Source organism: Aspergillus eucalypticola (assembly GCF_003184535.1).
Source record: "Aspergillus eucalypticola CBS 122712 chromosome Unknown BO83scaffold_17, whole genome shotgun sequence".
NCBI classification, from domain to species: Eukaryota; Fungi; Ascomycota; class Eurotiomycetes; order Eurotiales; family Aspergillaceae; genus Aspergillus; species Aspergillus eucalypticola.
This window is the reverse complement of record NW_020290291.1, coordinates 554,829-573,509: the sequence shown is the minus strand read 5'-3', so window position 1 is coordinate 573,509 and position 18,681 is coordinate 554,829. Positions and strand designations below refer to the sequence as shown.

The 18,681-nt window shown below is 52.0% G+C and overlaps 6 protein-coding genes and 1 non-coding gene across 7 annotated transcripts; 3 read left to right on the top strand and 4 right to left on the bottom strand.

The window, feature by feature from the left end:
• The first annotated feature begins 128 nt into the window (after positions 1–128).
• BO83DRAFT_438597 (uncharacterized protein) lies at positions 129–2,202 on the top strand. The gene is made up of 4 exons (XM_025536103.1): positions 129–515; positions 609–1,041; positions 1,097–1,233; positions 1,291–2,202. The coding sequence occupies exons 1-4, from the start codon at positions 223–225 to the stop codon at positions 2,033–2,035; spliced, it is 1,608 nt and encodes a 535-aa protein (XP_025386766.1). The 5' UTR covers positions 129–222; the 3' UTR covers positions 2,036–2,202.
• Positions 2,203–2,531: 329 nt separating this feature from the next.
• Positions 2,532–2,603, bottom strand: BO83DRAFT_t179. The gene has a single exon. It is a non-coding gene; the product is annotated as a tRNA-Glu (tRNA).
• Positions 2,604–3,094: 491 nt separating this feature from the next.
• On the top strand, positions 3,095–4,752 carry BO83DRAFT_438596 (putative NAD binding Rossmann fold oxidoreductase). The gene is made up of 2 exons (XM_025536102.1): positions 3,095–3,896; positions 3,963–4,752. The coding sequence occupies exons 1-2, from the start codon at positions 3,570–3,572 to the stop codon at positions 4,701–4,703; spliced, it is 1,068 nt and encodes a 355-aa protein (XP_025386765.1). The 5' UTR covers positions 3,095–3,569; the 3' UTR covers positions 4,704–4,752.
• A 912-nt stretch (positions 4,753–5,664) lies between these two features.
• Positions 5,665–7,046, bottom strand: BO83DRAFT_363804 (inositol oxygenase). Its single transcript, XM_025529590.1, has 2 exons — positions 5,948–7,046; positions 5,665–5,883 (listed from the first exon to the last, which is right to left on the bottom strand). Exons 1-2 carry the CDS (start codon positions 6,839–6,841, stop codon positions 5,827–5,829), a joined length of 951 nt encoding a protein of 316 aa, XP_025386764.1. The 5' UTR covers positions 6,842–7,046; the 3' UTR covers positions 5,665–5,826.
• Positions 7,047–7,925: 879 nt separating this feature from the next.
• Positions 7,926–9,328, top strand: BO83DRAFT_379671 (putative glycerol dehydrogenase). Its single transcript, XM_025531562.1, has 4 exons — positions 7,926–8,088; positions 8,142–8,438; positions 8,492–8,872; positions 8,932–9,328. The coding sequence occupies exons 1-4, from the start codon at positions 8,013–8,015 to the stop codon at positions 9,135–9,137; spliced, it is 960 nt and encodes a 319-aa protein (XP_025386763.1). The 5' UTR covers positions 7,926–8,012; the 3' UTR covers positions 9,138–9,328.
• A 257-nt stretch (positions 9,329–9,585) lies between these two features.
• BO83DRAFT_448021 (uncharacterized protein) lies at positions 9,586–12,708 on the bottom strand (the record flags this gene model as incomplete). The annotated part of the gene is made up of 5 exons (XM_025536670.1): positions 9,586–10,887; positions 10,930–12,123; positions 12,210–12,231; positions 12,409–12,416; positions 12,684–12,708. 5 exons carry the CDS (start codon positions 12,706–12,708, stop codon positions 9,686–9,688), a joined length of 2,451 nt encoding a protein of 816 aa, XP_025386762.1. The 3' UTR covers positions 9,586–9,685.
• Positions 12,709–13,553: 845 nt separating this feature from the next.
• On the bottom strand, positions 13,554–17,521 carry BO83DRAFT_64357 (uncharacterized protein). The gene is made up of 2 exons (XM_025537500.1): positions 17,266–17,521; positions 13,554–17,192 (listed from the first exon to the last, which is right to left on the bottom strand). Exon 2 carries the CDS (start codon positions 17,064–17,066, stop codon positions 13,656–13,658), a length of 3,411 nt encoding a protein of 1,136 aa, XP_025386761.1. The 5' UTR covers positions 17,067–17,192; positions 17,266–17,521; the 3' UTR covers positions 13,554–13,655.
• Between the last annotated feature and the right edge of the window lie 1,160 nt (positions 17,522–18,681).

Here is an 18,681-nt window from a genome sequence, read left to right as displayed (position 1 = left end):
ATAACCTGTCTCGAGAGCCCATTTTCAGGTGATTGCGCGAAATAGCCGAGGTCACGGGCGCGCAGGACGGTCAGCTGCAAATCCCCGAACGCTGGAGCTTAATTCCCTCCTTTTCTCACACTCGGTCCCTTGCTTTCTATCTTTCCATCCCCTGTCTCTCATGATGTGAGCTTAGTCCATCGTCGAGACCCACGCGTATGACCCGTTGAATTTTACCGCACCATGGCGTCCGACTCCATGCCTAACCCCGACCTCCATCCGGTGGTTCGCAACGCTCTCCGCATTTCCCTCAGCGCCAAGGAGTACAAGCTGCTCCACGATTATGCCGTTCCGCGCACTCCCTCGGCCATCCAGAACAAGCTCCCCTCGCCTTCAGCTTTCGAGGCTATAGTTCGGTCTAAGAACAAGCATAATGAAGCTTCCATTCGAACGTCGTTACGCGTGTTTGTATTGTCAAGCTCCCTGTTGAAGCTCGTTGACGTCGTGACTGGGAGGATCCGCGGCGACCTAACCCAGTAAGTTCTCTCTTATGTATACGCATATTAACGATCACCAAGAGTATGAGGCGACGTTTCATGTGCGTGGCTGATCTTCGACATCTATTACAGAAAGAACACATCGCGCACATCTTTTACGCGCTCCCCAAACTTCCGCCTGTCCATCTCCCTGTCACTACTTCTCCTCCTCCACCGCTTCCTCTATCGCTTCTTCGTCAAGTTGCGTGCCAACCTCCGTACAGACGATGCTCGACCTTTCCGGGATCGCAACCCACGGATCTCGAGAGCACTGACGTCTCGATTTGCGCCCGCAGTTGGTGCCAGTATCGCGGGGTTTGCGCTGGGGTTGTGTCCACAGAAGCAACTGCGGCTGACAGCAGCAATCTACACAGCTACTCGTAGCTTGGAGTTTCTGTTCAATGCGCTAGATGAGAAGGGGTGGTTCAAGGACCGACCTCGATGGTTCGGAAGCTGGTTGCTAATGCCAATTGCATGCGCCCAACTCTTCCATGCTTTTATCTTCGATCGCGAGACCGCACCCAAGGTTCGTTGATCTGTCTTATACTTCGCACGGTACATACGCTGATTTATACGAACAGTGGTTTGGAAATGTCATCTTGAGGCTTTCTCCGAGCTACGTGCGCGGCCGCCCCGAGTCCTTGCCCTTGGAGATACCATGGCCGGAGAAGGAAGATGTGGTGGACTCCTTGGCCAACATTGCCAACCTACGGTGGCCGTAAGTACTAGCAATCTACTTTTTCAATCGGCCCTTCCCAACTAATGCGTCTACCAGGGCATTTGCCTCCCCTATCTTACATCCAGGAAGCCCAAACACGCTGCCATCTACTCTCACATTTATCTCCCCTATCACCGGCCCTGCCCATCCAGCAATCTCCAGTCTCTCGTGTGCCTTGCTCCACCCAAACAGCCCCAGCTGCAGCACCGCCTTCCTGCACCACATCCTCCTCTTAGTCCCGCCGCTCGCTCGTTTCCTAACTACCGTCACTCTAGCCCTATCGCTACGCAATATCAAGGGCCTTATGAACGAGCCCATCAGTTCCATCAACAAACTCTCCAAGAAGATCATCACCTTGACCGCCATCCTCTCTGCATCTACTGGCTCTGCATGGGGTAGCATCTGTCTCTGGAATACCCTTCTTCCACGCTCTGCGCTTCCGGCCAAACGGTTTTTCCTTAGTGGCGCGCTTGCAGGCGTTCCGTTCGCTTTTCTCACAAACAGCCGTGGTATCTTCATGTACTTCTTCCGGGCAGCCGTGGACTCGGCCTGGAAGACAGGCGTCAAGCGCGGCTTATGGAAGGGCTGGAAGGGCGGAGACTTATGCATCATTGTGCTGGCGTGGGCACTCATTGGGTCTATCCTCGAGACCAGGCCGTCTGCAGTGCAAGGGAAGGGTGTGCGGAAGGCGCTGGCATGGCTGAAGGGCGACGGCTTTGCAGACCCAGTTGAGGTAGCGGCGAAGAGGAGGGCGAGAAAAGCAGCTGCGTCGAAGGCGGGAAAAGCGGAGAATGAGTCCTGAGATCTATTCGGTTTTTAGCGAGTCTTATAGTTTTCGGTGCACCTTTCTATTCAGCACTTGTTCATAGGTTCACTTTATGCAAAGCGAGGGGCGGAGTTGTAATTATGTATCGCTTGATTGTTGCAAATGCCAGAAATGCAACCATTACTGTTCCTACTAGCAGTATCTCGTTTTACCAATTCACACCGTCGCGGCACTACTATGGACGTCACCGTAAAATTGCCATGGCAAAAGCGGCATAGAGAAGGTCCACCTAGTAGTAAGTATTTGTGGATCTCCACTCAGCTGGATCACCCCGAAAAGAAAACCCATGTAAATAATATCAATTGCTATCATGACGACAAGCAAAAGCCAGGGCAATCCGACAAGCGACAATTGTTTTGACTGGTGCAATCGCTAACACGGCGAGCCTGAGACCGCAGTGGTTGCCTGCATACTCCAGAATTGTTGAATGTAGTCCAGAGATGCACTTGTAGAGAACAAAAACAAAAAGAGATTCCATTGCGGGGAATCGAACCCCGATCTCCTGTGTGAAAGACAGGTATGATAGCCGTTACACTACAATGGATGATATTCGAGATGTCCGCGCAATTTGAAGCGCCATGAACTGAAGCTAAACTGTCAGCCACATATCGCTGTTAATTCACCTATGGCCCAGAAACGAAAACCCACTGGAATTCAATTGCCAGAAAGGTAACAATTAATCTCAGGGTGTCATAGTCATAGCTCCAGAGATAATCTGCTGATAAACAAATGCCCGCTCTACAAACCAGGCGGACTCAATTGAGCGCGATTGATTCCCCGAAAAGATCCGGGTGATGCTGGATTGAGGGTCCAGACCCAGTCTTCTTCCCCGGAAAGGGCACCAATCCCCGCTGCCCCAACCCCGGCGGGGGAAACTCGCGCCGGTGGTTACCAGAAGCGGAAGGATTCTATCCTTGTGCGGTGAGGATGTTTTTCGTGTGTCTGACAACAATTCAAGGACTGGCAAGTGATTAGTGGGTGGGATATCGATGGAGAAGTCATGCATCCATCCCCAACTGCATATCCCCCCTCATGAGGAGGTTGGTCTATTTTATCATACTCGATGCCTGGATGCCTGCTATTCTGAATGCTGTGCTGCCTCCAGGAATCCCTTTTCCGACCGGTAATCCGACCCACGGAGCCACTCTGGAGGATGATATCCGGGGTCGCAGTGGCCATCTCAACTGGGGTCCAAACCCTCCAGGCGCCTTCTCTGCTACTACTAGTGGCTAATCTGGAATCATTCCCCCCTGCCAACTAGACACCTGAGGAGAAGATACTTTGGCAGGTCCAACTTCTCCGCATCCCCTTCCGATAGAGCTAGACCGACTCTTGCTGGAGCTTCTCGTCGTGCGGTTAAATTGCACGTCCTCGCTGTTGTCGTTCCCTCTCACTGTCCTCAATTCTCCTCGCATCTTCTACAGACTGTTTCACAACATCCCCCCACCCACCCTTTCTCTAACTCAATTCCTCTTCTACACTCTTCTCCTCTTCCTCCTTTACTATCACAATGTCTGCCAGAAAGCTTAAGGTTGGATGTGCCGGTCTGGGCCGCATGGGCAAGCGTCATGCCCTCAACTTTTTGCAGCGTACTCCCCGTGCAGACCTCGTCGCCGTTAGCAGTCCGGATGACTCGGAGCTGGAATGGGCCAGGGCCAACCTTGGTCCGTACGGAGTCACGGTTTACAAGAACTATGAGGACATGCTGAAGCACGAAGGCCTGGAGGCCGTCGTCGTTGCATCCGCGACCGCCGTGCACGCTGAACAGGCCATCAAGGCCATTGAGGCTGGCAAGAACGTTCTCTGCGAGAAGCCTTTGTCGACCAGTGTCGAGATCGTATGTTCCCACTTCCTTGCCCCCGATGCCTTCTAGCAATGCAGCTAACATGTCTCTCATCAATAGTCCGAAACCGTCCTCGATGCAGCAGCCAAGAAGCCCGAACTGAAAGTGATGTGTGGTTTCTCCCGTCGCTTCGATGCCTCCTACCGTGACGCATTCAACAAAATGTCCGCTGGTGGAATTGGTTCTCCCTCCGTCATGCGCAGTCAGACCTGCGACAAGCTGGACCCCACCGGGTTCTTCGTCGCCTACGCCGAGTTCTCGGGAGGTATCTTCGTGGACTGCTCCATCCACGACATCGACCTGGCTCTGTGGTTCTTCGGTCAGGACAGCAAAGTCAAGTCCGTGTCCGCAGTGGGTATCACCGCCGTTGAGCCCGACCTGCGCAAGTACAACGACCGCGATAACGCCGTCGGTCTGGTGGAGTTCCACAATGGCAAGATCGCCTACTTCTATGCCTCGCGCATGATGGCCGCCGGTCAGGAAGACACCACCGAGATCATCGGTACCAAGGGTAAGCTGGCCGTAAACACCCAGCCTGCTCTGAACCTGGTCAACATCTTCGGCGAGACCGGTGTCCGTCGCGAGATCCCCCAGCACTACTACGACCGCTTCGAGTACGCCTTCGTCACCGAGGCGAACGAATTCACGGCCTCCTGTCTCGAGAACACTCCTGTCCCTCTGAAGCTCGAAGGCGCCGTCCAGGCAGTCCGCATCGGCGCTGCCCTTCAAGAATCGCTGATCACAGGCGAGAAGATCTTCTTCGATGAGGCTGGCCAGCGTCTTCCCAAGGCAAGACTTTAGAGAGATATGATAGACACGATAGATTCCTGTTATGACTAGCATTTTCTTCATCATCATGTTAATGAAAAGCGCGATCGCTGTTTAATTGACGCCCTCTCACCACATTACATTAAGCTAAGCTGTAACCCTTCGTATACATCCCACCAGACTACCAGCTACTACTCAGAACCAAACCCCCACATCACTCCACACACACCTCCAGTACTTTTCTGACTACTATATTACCAGTGCGAAAAGTCCAGAAACAAGAGAAATCCAACATTTACCCGCTCCCAGATGACACGACTTCTTTCACTACAGCATCTCAATGCATGATACTTCAGCCACTTCCACCCTCCTTAAAACACAAATGCGAGTTATGCATTGCAACAGCTCAACAACTTAGCTATCCCCAGCTAATTCAGTAACGTAACTATTGGACCAACTACATACGTGCTACCAAGTGCTAAGTGCTGCAAGCCCCACACCCCACCAAACCTACCTACCTTACCTACCCCGCCACTTTACCAAAGAAAAAAAAAAAAAAAAAAGCAAGCTCCGCTGTTACAAAGATTCCAAAGTTGGTTTTTACCGAGATGGGCAATATTCCCCGGGGAGAAATCCGGCCCCCGGGACCTTGTTTCCGAAGTATGGCAGGAACCAATTGATTGGTCGGGGTGGTGTGCGTGTGATCATGCATGATTGTAGATCATACTCATAATCTGAAAGTATAAGTTAGGTAAGATGAGGTGTAGATGCTTGCTTGCTTGCTTGCTTGCTTGTTGTTCGCTTTCAGATCATGGTGATTGGTGGGGTCTGGTTTCATTTCTGATCTGATCTACGTACCGGGTGTTCACGTGTTTAGCACCCGGGTGTGTGGGGGTTATGTGGTTTTTGGTTTGTTTACTGAGTATGGATGGAGGAGTACAATTAATTAAGATCGAGAGTTTTATTGGAAAAGGATCAGGGAATCAATCCCGTTCTTTGATTCAAAAAGTGACTGCAGTAGGTCGTAGATCATCGCTTGCGGTGCATGCTAGGGTGGTAATAGGGGAATAAGAAGCATGAAGTAGTGTGTAGTGTAAAAAGAAGAAGCAATACATGTAATCATCCCAGCCAAAAATCATACATCATATCAATTCTCTTACCACTTGATCACCTTGTTGGGGAAGTATTCGTTGATCAGGTCGAGGTAGTATGGCTAATTCAATATTTGTTAGTTTGATGTTATCAAATCAATGTTGGAATGAAAGGAATAGGCTTACCTTGAGTTCCTCGGCGCTGGGAACATCATCGCTCTTGCTGTACAGATCGTATGGGTTGAACGCCTTGACAGCCTTGAACATCTCTCTGTCGTGGTCGTTCATCAACTCGTGGTACGCGCCGGCGTTGTGCCAGGGGTAGAACGAGTGGTAGCGGATCATGGCGAGGGCCTCGTCCGGAAGGGTGGACTGGTCCTTGACGACGTGGTAGAGGTATTCGTCGTGGCCCCAGGAGAGCATGACGTTGTCGAGACCGCAGCCGGGGCTGTAGATTCCGAACTTGGTGTCGTAGATGGGGTGGTTGAAGTCCTCGTTGTCCTTGAAGGACTCGCGGCCGTAGATGATGCGCTCATCGAAGCCACAGCCGACGGGGAAGGTGTCTCCGACAACATCCCACTGACCCTGGGCGTCGAAGAAGTAGAGCAGCTTGCCCAGGTCGTGAATGAGACCGGTCAGCTGCATCCAGCGGGGCTTGCCGTCGCGGCGGATGGCCTCGGCGGATTGCAGGAGGTGCTCGATCTGGGAGAGGCTGGTGTCCGGGTCGGACTCGTCGATGAGGGTATTGAGCTTCTCCATCGCCTCCCAGATGGTCATCTCAGCGCGGGTCTTGGAGCGGAACTCGTTGCGGGCCTTAAGGTTGTAGGCCACGGTTTGCTTGGTGTGCTGTTCCTTGTAGAAGTTTTTGACCCGGTCGCAGGCGTCTTCGTACTGACGGAACTTGGTCTTGTCCTTGTTCTTGTCGAACTCGGACTCTTCGTACAGACCCTTCTCCTGCTTCTTCATGTTGTCCTTGAGGACATTGACATTGTCGATGGCGTCCGACAGCTCCTCAAGAGCCTGTCCGTCACGCTTGGTGTTGAACACCGGGGATCCAGGAGCTACGGCGACAGGTGCCATTGCGATTGTACCTTTAAGGGTGTATGAAAGAAGAAAGTGTGTGAGCCTGGGGGTATCAAAGAATTGCTCTGGGGTTTGTTGCTGGGAAGAAAACAGGCTCGAGGATCAGGAGCATAAATATCAATGTCTCACACACTAGAAGACCGAAAATGTACGGTAATTCCGAAAGACCGACGCCTGCCAGTCCTTGTGTGGATGACGTTGCATGATTCTAGAAATCCGAAGAGAATTAATCGTCGAGACCATGGCGCTGGGGTCCTGGGGAGTAGGAGCATGTCTGGAGCCCGGAAAGTGGCTTCCGCAGGCAGAGAATGTCGGTGATACGCCTCTTTAGGGATCGCCCCCGCCAGCGTGGAACGTGCGGCGATCTGTCCTACAGATTTGGATCCAACGGATACGCTCAGCGTTGCGGAGAAAGTGAAATCATCCCATTCCAGCCCCAGTCTTGGCTGCTGCTGTGGGCGCATCCAAGGATACTGGTTTCCGACGCGGACGAACCTCGAGTTCACGCACGGCCCGTTGTCGTCCAAAGAGATTCCCTTCATTGCTAAACTTATGTCTTCTGCAATCTCTTTGGTTGTGTCATGGCGATCATGACAATGATCGCTGGACTTTGATCTTCATGTCCTGATTCTCGTCGCGATCTCAGCATTCCTGGGCGCACCCACGATCGCTGCAAGGTCGGATTTCAGTCTGCCAGTCGCGCGTACTGAGCCATTGTCCCTGAGAAGTGGAGCTTAATTGCAACGGGGTCGACGGCTATCGAACAATAAGCTTCCCGCAATTTGGGGTTGCCGCCTTCTTGATGTTGCATGGCCCTTTTGCTATTCTGTGGGTGAATAATTGAGCTCAGCAAGCGATATGTGCGTGAAGCAGCCATCGTACGTTGACTGAAAAAGGAGTGACTATGTGGCTGTTGATGGGAGGGACTTAGAGAGGATGAAGATTGACAGGCGAAGCTGGAGAGGGTCTCGGACTCATTTGGCCCGAATGGCGGGGATGCGGAGGGGCAGCGTGGGGGTCGCCCTTTTCTTCCCCTCCTCTCCCCCCACCCTCTCCAACAGCTTTATCCTCGTCTTTTTGTCGTCTATCTGTCTTCTTATCCTCTTTCTCACCCTCACGCAGTCTCTACATACCTTCTTCCCTTCATTTCTCTCCACATATCGCCAAAATGGGTTCGACTTCGACCGTCGCAGACACTCGCTTCAAGCTGAACACCGGGGCTGAGATCCCTGCTCTCGGACTCGGTATGGCTTGTCTCCAGATAACCACAAGGAATTTCTGGCTAATATCTGTGCAGGAACTTGGCAGTCAGGTCCTGGAGAGGTCGAAAAGGCCGTGGCCCATGCTATCTCCGTTGGATACAGACACATTGATACCGCCTTCGCCTACGGCAACGAAGGAGAAGTTGGCAAGGGTATCAAGGCTGCTATCGAGTCTGGAGTTGTCAAGCGAGAGGAACTCTTCGTGACCACCAAGCTCTGGAGCACATGGCACTACCGAGTGGAACAGGCTCTGGACCAGAGCTTGAAGAACCTGGGACTCGACTATGTTGACCTCTACCTGGTCCACTGGCCTGTGGCGATGAACCCTAACGGTGAGTCCTGCAAAGTTCAGATTCAGGGAGATGCGCGTACTGACATCGCAAAGGAAACCACCCCAACATCCCCACCCTTCCTGACGGTTCCCGCGACCTGCACCTCAACCACTCCCATATCAACACCTGGAAGGATATGGAGAAGCTTGTCGGCAGCGGAAAGACCAAGGCCATCGGTGTCTGCAACTACAGCAGACCCTACCTTGAGGAGCTCCTCGCCCAAGCCACCGTGGTTCCAGCCGTCAACCAGATTGAGAACCACCCCTGCCTTCCCCAGCAGGAGGCTGTTGACTTCTGCAAGGAAAAGGGCATCCACATCACCGCATACAGCCCTCTCGGCAGCACGGGCAGCCCGCTGCTGACGGCAGAGCCCATCGTCGAGGTTGCCAAGAAGAAGGGTGTTGACCCGGCCACGGTCTTGCTGAGCTGGCACAGTACGTATCTCCCATGTCAAATGCTGCGAGTAAAATCTCTAATTATCTCATCCGTATAGTCAGCCGTGGCTCCTCCGTCCTTGCCAAGTCCGTGAACCCCTCTCGGATCGAGGGCAACCGCAATCTGGTAGCACTGGATGATGCTGATATGGCCACCATTGCCAAGTACACGAACGACTTGGCCTCGAAGAATGCCTTCCAGCGCTTTGTCTTCCCTCCTTTCAAGCTCGACTTTGGATTCCCGGACAAGATCGGCCGTGTATAAGCTCCTGGTGAGTGGTCGACGGTCTAGGATGTTGCAATAAAGGTATAGAAGTATAGATGGTCTCGGGAAATGTATAGCTCATAAAGCAGAGATGTCTGTGCATTTCTTCCTACTTTACTGTGCATAATGAAATGAAACTGTTATGATATTCATCTGGCATGTCCGCCAAATTCCGTGCAGAAAACAACAAGAACGAAAAACAGACTCCAGGGCTATTCAATATGAGCACGTGCACACCCTCCAGTGAATCTCACAATAGTAACGCCCTCCAGCAAGCGACAAGACCGCACAAAACACAAAGAAATCCCTAGATGTGAAAATAAGAACCCAATATTGCTTCGCTTCACCGCTCCAGCTCTTTTTCTTTACTCCTTTCTCTTGCTACTTCATCTTCTTCCCTTTCTGTGTTATCCACCTCATCCTTCCTACCTTTCCATCCCAAGCACCTTTCGTCTGTCTTCATCACCTGCACACAGGAGCCACACAAAGCATCAAGTAGGCGTGCCACCCCTCTCTTCCAGGTCACCAGGGAGAGCAGGGGTGGTTCGCTACTGTTTGGCGTCTGGCGACCGACAACCAATCCACTCCCTCTCCAGGCTGACTTCTGTTGTCACCGTCACGGGTCCTTTGCCTTGCTTGCAGACACTCTTGAAGACGAGATATTCCCCGTAGCCCAACTCCTTCGTCTCACTGGAGAGGTTCTTCTCATTGATCTCGCCTTTCTTGCCAAGCTCTCGCAGTGCCTGCAACCGTCGTGATTCCCTCTCACTCATTATCGCCTGTGCGAGGTTGTTTGGCAGTACGCGACGTGCACTCAAAGTCCTGAACACCTCTTGCAGATGCACGAACGGGAGGCTGATCAGGACAGCGGAGGCGATCAAGGTCTCGCGGTTTGGCTTGCTCTCAGTCGTTGTTGAGTTCGCGGAGGCAGAGCCCGGCTCAGAGCCTATGGCACCAGGTCCAGTGTTCAAGCTCTCTGGGATACGGTTTGGAACATGCAGGCTTTGGGCTTGAGAGTACAAGACGAACTTGTCATCGATGCTCTCAGCGATGAACGACAACGCGGCTCTGACCAGCAATGGGGCCCAGATGTCTCGAAGCTGTCGGTTTCTGACCAGGACATGTCCGGACCGAGTATGATTGGCGCGAGGACTGCCCGGAGGAGTTTCAGTGCCCTCCAGAATAATTGAGAATCTATCTACACGGAGACCAAAGTGGATGATTGTTTCGACAGTGCTCCAGTCGATCAGCTCCAGTGCCATTCTGATGCCTGCCTCGAGGATGCCACTGACGTGAAGGAAGGCACCAGATGCAGCGTACGAAAATGCCAAATCGAGCATGGCTGTTCTGATCGGGAATGGGTACATGCTTTGAGACTCTTCGGTGTACCCCAGTACTGCAAGGGCCTCGGTTCTCAGCTGCTCGCCGTGGAGAAGGGGTGCCCCATACAGGTTGCGAATCGCTTGCTCGAATCCCTGTATCAAGTTGACTTGGTCACCCAGAGTCACAGCAATTTCGCGGTGTCCTTCCCGATAAAGTTGAGTCCGCAGGAGCGCGGCAACGAACGGGCTGCGAGCGATAACGGCCACCTGCACGGGGATTATGGTGGATTGGTACAAGCCATTGCTCGACGACGTCAGTTTGAAGTGAAAATCGCATAGCTCACGACTTTCGAACAACTGAATGAGATGTGTCGAAAGTGAATCCACGCCCTTGCCCTTTTCATCTACCACGCCTGGCACTCTGTTAGCTTCGAAATCCGAATAGAGTGTCATTTACACAATTGACTCACTTTTCTTTCCAATCGAAGTGTTGCGTTCAGCAACCGTACTACCGCCTTCCATACCTTGACCGACATCGCTGGGTGTCTCAGTGTCGCTCTTGGCCGACACAGTATTGAGATATGTCAAGCAGGTGCAGCAGTCGCCTTTGTGGTGCGAACAACAGCAAGACGATCTTGGGGGACAGTTGCATCCTTGAATGGGCTTGTGAACACAGCAGCTTGGATCGAAGCGGCAAGGAGCCCGCATGTGAGCCCGACAGTACTGTTGAGTTTCTCTGTCGTCAGCAGCACGATAATGGTCCTGGCTATCAGGTTCATCGGATCGCGAGCCCGAAGTACGTACAGCTTCTTCAGAAGAATAGTCCACGACTGAGGTGGAAGGTTGCGAATTTTTGCCAGTGGCACGCATCTCACTCACTGGACTGTGCTTCGAACGGTTGACGTGCGAAAGATTGTCGACACTACCACTGTCAGGCCGTCGCTGGCTAATGGACGAAGTATCCGACTTAGCAGGCACAGATCTCTGGGACGAGCTAGCCTGAGCACTAGAGTTGCGTTCCTCTAGGATTTGGCGTTCGAGTCTTTCTTTTCTTTTCATCGCTTCCAAGATCTTCGCCTTGAGAACAGCTGCTTCGGCGGTCGGTGCCATTCTGGCCACCGGCGAGTTGGTCACCACCGAAGAGGCAGGCTCGCCAATGCTTGTGTCCTCTCCCGCGCTGGAATAGGGTGGAGGCATATTATCACCATTCTTGACTTCTTCACCACCAGCAGCAGTAGAAATGGCGCTATCAGTAGCAGCAACAACATCATCATCACGATGGTTATCGCCGTTCTCAGTCTGCTTCTGTTGTTGTCCCTCCTTGACCACGTCACAGCCACTATCAACGACAGCAACAACAACAACATTGTCCTCGACCTCAACCCCAACCTCAACAGCTTTGCCTTTTCCCTTGTTTTTGTTTTTCTTATTGTTACTCTTCTTCTTCGATTTACTTTTCTTGGTGGCCTTGCGCTGTTCGGTCGGTCCGTCCACTTGCGGCACGGAAGGGAGGACAGGGTCCGCAGACTTAGTCCGACGAATTTCCGGGCCCATCTCGCCGCGCTTTCGTGAGATCCAGAAGTACGTGTCGAGGTCTTCAATGACGCAGGGTAATTCAGACGTGCAGAAAGACTCGCTTCGACGTGGCATAACGACGTACACCACTAAACGCGGCATGAGCAAGAGAGAAGGATTAAATAAAAGAAAAAGAAAGAAACAACACAACAACGAAAGAATATCCATTACTCACCTAATTCGCGTTTCCCCCTCGCCTATCGAAATAGTTTCGCAATCCAGAATCAACACAGCAAAGATTGATGGGAACTATGAGACGAACCGATTATCGATCAGCTTCTTGATGATGATGATGATCTTCTCAACAACCAACCACTCACCTAATCCTAAGAAACCTTGACGATGATGATTGAGAATCTGACTGACTTACTTACTCGAAGTACTATTTCTCGGAGAGATAGATGTAGTCAGAGCTTCAACACGAGAAAGAAAGAAAACAGATATGTTGTTTACATTTTTACTAATTCACTTATGCACTCCAGAGAGATAGTTTACTAAATTGATCAAACAAAACAGTTTCTCTGTTACTTTGCTTTTAGAATTTCCAGCCGTATGGGTAATTCAGTTCCCTAGACGATTATGCAACAGGAGTATAGCTTCTTCCCGTGGGGGTGAGTGCGGATCTGCACAGACACTTTGGTCTTGATACCGTTGTAGAATCTATCATACTTCATTTTTTTTTTCCCCTTTCAAAAGGAATTCAGTTCGATAGCTAGATACTTAGTAAATCACATAACTACTATATATGCACATCAAAAACCCCTCCTTTGGAATCAAAATCCATGAAAGGAAGAAAAGGAATGCATGCATCTCGTATCTACACGTGAATCCTATAACGGAGATGGTGGTGAGGTTTTGCGCAGACATCGTGCAGAACAGGGCTTCCTGAAACACGTGACCCACTCCGTTCTTCGTTTCTGCACAACCTTACTATTTTTGGGTGCGTTTTGGCCTGACGATTTGTTAATTACGGGTGAATGGGGGTGTCTGGTCTCACTGGACTGGCTGGCTGGCTTGCTGGCTTGCTAGATTGCCTGGGTTTTGCTGGGTTGGTAGAGGTTTGATTGGTTAACGTGCTACAAGTGGCTGCCAGGAGTTGAAAACCTAGGGATTCAAGGATAGGCTTGCTATTTTGGATTGGGGAAAATACTACGAGGGAGGATAGGAATGGTCGTCGATGAAGTAGTCATTTACTATTATTATTAGGGATAGGAAGGATATCTTTAACAATCTTTGGATTATCTTTCAGTATTGATAGGCTAAACCTGAACTTGTGGGATATGGTATGATATGATATAGAACACAAGGAAAATCCGCTAGACGAGATATGAGAATGAATGGAAAATGAACACACACAGAATAGGAAACAATGACAGCCGGGTCCTGTCCGCTCAACATAACGCTGTTGGTATATCATGATGTATGCGAGAATTCCAAACGAGAGGTATCGAACATTAAAATGCAGAATGCTAGTTCAGGACATCGAGTAATACATCATGATCGGAGAATGGTAGGTGAATGAAGGAAGGAGATAGAGGATGAAAAGGAAAAGGGAAATAGGGAAGGAAGGGACAAGTGAGTAAGAAAGGATTGAATGAGGTTCGTGATTTGAGGATGAGGATTAGAACATGCCTCCATCCATGGGAATCTTTGGTGGTGGATATGAAGGAACGGCTGGCGGTGCCTCAGACATCAGGTGTTGAAGCTGCTGCCGCGCCTTTGCGTTCAGGTTGCCTCCCTCGCTGGACGTTTTGCGTAGTCGGGCACGGGATCTGGGCCGCTTCTCGCCATCGTCGGAGAAATTGCTGGTTTCTTCCATCATGGCTGCGTCGAGCGATGGCGCATACTGCGACTCGTGTCTTTCACCCTTCAGGGCGCCAAGGATAGTCTGTGTGGTGGTCTGGCGGCGGCGGCGAGGATTCATAGGGGGGACTGGAGGCGTTTCCCTGCCATTGCTCAAGCTCGCGCCGGGAGGGAGACCAACGGTCGGTACGTTCGAAGTGCAGGAGACGAATCTTGGTTCGGAGATCAGCGCCTTGGTGACTGGTCGCTTGTGGAGAGCGTTATGACCCGGAGCTCGCGGGGGAGGTGCAGTGGTAGAGCTATTGGTGGTCACCGGGGTTAACGAATGGCCTTGAGACATATCCTCCAAAGGTGGTGTGGCATTGGCAGAATAGGGGGCGATAGGCGAAGGCCGTGGGGCAGCAGCACCGATCAGGGAGGTAGTGCTAGCAGCTGGAGCTGGAGGATAAAAGGGGCGTTCGTGGTAGCTCGAGACCGCAGATCGACTGTCGCTACGGTATCTTCCCGAAGCGGCAGAAGCGGACCGATCGTACGTGACGGGTTCGCTAACTTCGGCAGAGGCACGAGTGGAAGCTGGGACAGAAGCCTGACCATGTTGGTCATAATCAGGGAACGCGTACGGCCTGTGAACACCGTGAGCGACCTCTTCCAGGGTCTCCAGTCCATCTCTGTCTCGCCGCGTGCGACTCTTGGAACGACCAGAGGCATCCGAGGTCGAACGGTCCCGGCGAGAACGGAAGCTGGAGTGCGGAGATGCACCGCGGCTGCGGCTGGACTCGCGAGAATCTTCCTGGCTGCTGCGTCCGAAGACTTTGGAGCGGAAGGATCTTTCTCCAGCGATATGTGGCGAGCTGGAGTTGGAGTGCTTCGCAAAGTTGAACGATGGTCTCTCCTCTTCTTCGCGCCACATGTCGTCCGAGACCAAAGCCGGGGTGGATGCATTAGCAAGGTTGAGGCCCCTTGCACCCTTCAGATGCTGCTTTCCTGATTTGTTCTTCAGGAAGGCAAAGGCATTTCCGGGTTTGCTTGGGGTGAAATCCGGGGTCTGACGGCCTGAAACAGGGCTGGCCGACCGGCTTTCTCCCTCTGCAAATCCTCGAAGCTTCTCCTGCACTTTCCTGCGCCTCTCGGCCAACTCATTGGCAAATTCTTCGCGCTCCCTCTGTGTCTCCGTGCTACCTTCGCGTCTGTGTCTAGCAATAAGCTCGTTCTGCCAGTGTGCACTGTTCTGGGCACCCGCATGGTTCTGCAGAACCGGCTCCTCTGGGATATCGGTGTCCGTAGGCTTTGAAGGAAGGCCAGGAGAAGGAGGCGGGTAAATGGACGATCTGTCACTGTTGGATCGTAAGTGAGTACGAACGAGGCCGCTCAGACCCAGGCCAGCCGGTCCCAATGTGGGTGAATCGGGCTTCTCAGGAAGGCCGCCATCATCATCGAGTCCACTCTCAATAGTTTCATTCTCCGCGATAGGCTTCAGGTCACCAAGATCCGAGTACCTGACTTCAGGCAAAGGGCTCCGGTGCTCACTAGTGGGAGTGGATGGTTTGGAGGGTGTCTCCGGCCGAAGCGCGGGGTGGATCTCGTCAGTGGCGTAGCGGGAAGCACCGCCGTCATCCTCCGAGTCACTAGGACTGGAATTGGAGAAGAACGTGCCATTGTCATTTCTTGTGGGAGGGGAGTTGACCGCGGATCGGCTGCCTGGCCGTTGAGCTTCGCTATAGTGAGAAGATGCAGAGCCTGGTCTGGACACATAGCTCGTGTTGGAAAGCCCTCTGGCACGGCCGGCGCGCTCTTGGGGGATAGCCTGGACAGGCAGGGGAGGTAGCCGCCCTTGAGGCGGCGTGCTTCTTCCCTGATGCATTTGCAACTGACGTCGTGTAAACTGGCTCTCATCAAACATGCTGTTGGGTTTATTGAATAGGCCGGCTGCTGTGGCTTTCCCATGGTCTTCCGGGTTCAGAGCGGCCATCAGGGGGGCTTTATCCTCATTCTCGCTGGCGGGAGGACTCAGCGGAGGGGCACCGTACGCAGAATCTGCTTGAGTTTGCGGTTCCCTGGGATTCAATCGGGCAGACTGTTCTGGCGACCTGGGCAGCGAGGGAGGGCTTGTCGGCCGCGACTTGGTGCCGGCCGGTTCGGCAATAGTGAGTGGCTGCAGCCTGTCGCGTAAGTTCGTGGCGCTTCTAGAAAAGGCACGGCTCAGGGGAGGCAATTCTGGACCCGCTCCGCGCTGGCGGCTCAGGCTTTCTAGTCGTTGCAAGGTGGAGGTCTGCTGGTTCTGCGCTGACTGTGCCAAACCTTGTCCATACAGACGGCGGGCTTTGACCGAGCCACGCTCAGGAGCCATGTTCGGCACTGGCGGCTTAGACTGGGAGGCTTGCGTGTCCGCCGAATTTGTTTGCGACGGAGGTGCGATGAAAGATTGCTCGTCGAAAGATGTTGCCGCTGTTGATGTACGCCCATTCGAAATGGGCCCAGATGCCGTTGAGGAGAAAGTTGTTCGCTTTGTGGAGCCAGCGCTCGATAGTGCATCCTCTGATTCCTGGGTCGGACTGTCCTGCGGTGTGTCCTCAGTCGCCGCATTTTCGCGCTCGGCTATCTTCAGTCGTTGGAATGATGACATGGTTAAATCATGGTCATATAGCGCACGGCCCCCCATTCGTCCGGATTCTGTGTTCCCTCCTGAGGTCGTCTTGGAGGAGGGTATCTTGTACACCTTTTGTCGTCCACCGAACAAGTTGTTGCCCTCGGCTCGACGAGCCCGGCTCATAATGCTGCCCTGCTGGGAAGGATCGTCGTCCGTACCATATCCATTATTGCTTTCCGAGGCGAGAGAGTGAGTGCGCCCAAGGTTCATCGACGGCCGACTGCCGTCAATGGAAACCTCGTCAATGTCCGACAGGAGGCTGGGGTTGTGGCCAAAGAGGTTCAATCGCGAAGCACGCCGGGGGAAGAGCACACTGTCGTCGCTGGCTTTTCCGATCATTGATTCCGGATCGTCTTGTTCCCTCAACATGCTGAATCGTGCGGATAATTTGGGCATCAGGAGACTGGTGCGAAAGTCGTCGGTCGAGGGTAATGCATTGGAAAGGTCGAAGTCTTGCTTTTCCTCGGGTTCCTCCTTCTTGGACTTCTTTGACAACATAGAGCTGAGGCTGACCGAGCTGGCTTCGGAGTTCTCGCCATCTTCCCTCACCTTCTCCTTCTTTGTCTTGCGAAATCGGTTCATGATGGTGTGACGGCGGTGTGTAGAGAGCGACAGTCAAGGCGATCGTAGGGGGTGGAGATCCGATAGTCGAAGTTCACAGTGTAAAGGAGTGACAGCCGATCCGACACCTACACCGAAGAGCCAATACTGGATAAGATCCAAGCCGTCAGATATGCTGAGGTTGCACAATGGAAGGGTGCTCAATGGGTCTTGAACCTACCAGGTGAGAGCTAGGACGAGAGAGAAATGAGCGAGTGGATGGGACGAGGGTGATGATGATGATGGAATAGCTCGAGGAATGGACGCTATTCCAAATTCCCGGTCATCCCCTGGGAATGCCAGTGTAACGGAGGAGAGGTTGAGCCGATTGCCAATAGTAAGCGTCGCTTGCCGGGTGGGCTGCTTTTAGGTCGATAATGCGCGAGAGAAATAATAATTGCTAGCGATGAAGATACCAAGTCCAAGAACTAAGGATATATGCTAATATCGGTCGGATTGGACAGAAGGGGCGTCTGCATGAACCGGGTAAGGAATGTGGCTGCACCGTCGACAGCGGAAGCGGAGTAAGTAGATTATTACTATTTGATGCTGAAGCCGGTTGGATACTATCCGGTGGAGAGTGACCCCCAAGAAATTGATTGCTGGAGTCGATAGATCGAGGGGACGGCGTTGAAAGCGCAATTGAATAACGAATGTGGTTTCGGTAATATGGAGGAGGATGAGGGGGTGAAGGGGAAAGGAGAGACAGTGACCGAAAAGTATGCGACGCGAGAAAGCAATGCAAGAGAGAAAAGAAAATAGAGGAAGAGAGAGAGAGAGCTGGAGGAAGGCGAGAGAGTAGAATGGAAAATAAAATAAAATGGGCAAAAAGAGCAACGATCGCTTTGGAAGGTATGGAAGACTAGAAAAAAAAGAAGGGATCTGGATTCCTTTCGATCGTCATTCTGGTTACCCTTTATTTTTGTTGATGGAGTTTACTGTATTGGTCTTTTTTGTCCCAATTTTCTCATTTTCCCCATCTCAGATTCCAAAGTGTTATTCCATTTTCCATTTTCTTTTTTTTCTACTGCCTGTTTAATCAAAAGCCAATGATTTGACATTGACTCGATGGGCTACCACTTTTCAGACTTCTCTTCGTCCCTCACAAGCTGACGGGGGAAGCAGAAGCGTGGAAAGTGGATGCTGATTCTGAATGACTGGATTGAATTATTATTATTATTATTATTATGTGGGATCGCATTATTGGGGCCCAATTGGCCAGCGCTGCGATGGTCGCTGGAACCCAAAGCGGATCGACACGAGATTCGCTGGCTAGTTTTCCAATCCCATTTCAATGTGTCTTTTTCATCTTCCGACGGCCGAATTTTCAGTGCAGCGTGGCTGTCCTTATTATGTTGTTTCTTTTTTTTTTTTTCTTTACTTGTTCTTCACCGCAATTGATAACCAATCTTGTGAAGAAACTCCTTGCAAAATAGCTACTGCTAGTCACTTCTTAACCTCGAATTTTCAGTCAGCTGGAAACTGGGGGCATACCATATTATTTCCCCTCAGGCACCGACTCCACTTGTGCTCCGGTGCCTGGATCATAACAGAACCAGAAACAGATTAAACTGTCACGAAATCCATGGATTAGTCT

Excerpts from the sequence above, each read along its gene's own strand:
- BO83DRAFT_363804 (XM_025529590.1), bottom strand. The coding sequence starts at position 6,841 with ATGGCACCTGTCGCCGTAGCTCCTGGATCCCCGGTGTTCAACACCAAG. Across the intron at positions 5,884-5,947 it reads CCAGCGCCGAGGAACTCAAG|CCATACTACCTCGACCTGAT; the intron begins GTAAGCCTATTC and ends ATATTGAATTAG.
- BO83DRAFT_438596 (XM_025536102.1), top strand. The coding sequence starts at position 3,570 with ATGTCTGCCAGAAAGCTTAAGGTTGGATGTGCCGGTCTGGGCCGCATG. Across the intron at positions 3,897-3,962 it reads TGTCGACCAGTGTCGAGATC|TCCGAAACCGTCCTCGATGC; the intron begins GTATGTTCCCAC and ends TCTCATCAATAG.
- BO83DRAFT_64357 (XM_025537500.1), bottom strand. The coding sequence starts at position 17,066 with ATGAACCGATTTCGCAAGACAAAGAAGGAGAAGGTGAGGGAAGATGGC.
- BO83DRAFT_438597 (XM_025536103.1), top strand. The coding sequence starts at position 223 with ATGGCGTCCGACTCCATGCCTAACCCCGACCTCCATCCGGTGGTTCGC. Across the intron at positions 1,042-1,096 it reads ATCGCGAGACCGCACCCAAG|TGGTTTGGAAATGTCATCTT; the intron begins GTTCGTTGATCT and ends TTATACGAACAG. Across the intron at positions 1,234-1,290 it reads ATTGCCAACCTACGGTGGCC|GGCATTTGCCTCCCCTATCT; the intron begins GTAAGTACTAGC and ends TGCGTCTACCAG.
- BO83DRAFT_379671 (XM_025531562.1), top strand. The coding sequence starts at position 8,013 with ATGGGTTCGACTTCGACCGTCGCAGACACTCGCTTCAAGCTGAACACC. Across the intron at positions 8,089-8,141 it reads GATCCCTGCTCTCGGACTCG|GAACTTGGCAGTCAGGTCCT; the intron begins GTATGGCTTGTC and ends ATATCTGTGCAG. Across the intron at positions 8,439-8,491 it reads TGTGGCGATGAACCCTAACG|GAAACCACCCCAACATCCCC; the intron begins GTGAGTCCTGCA and ends GACATCGCAAAG.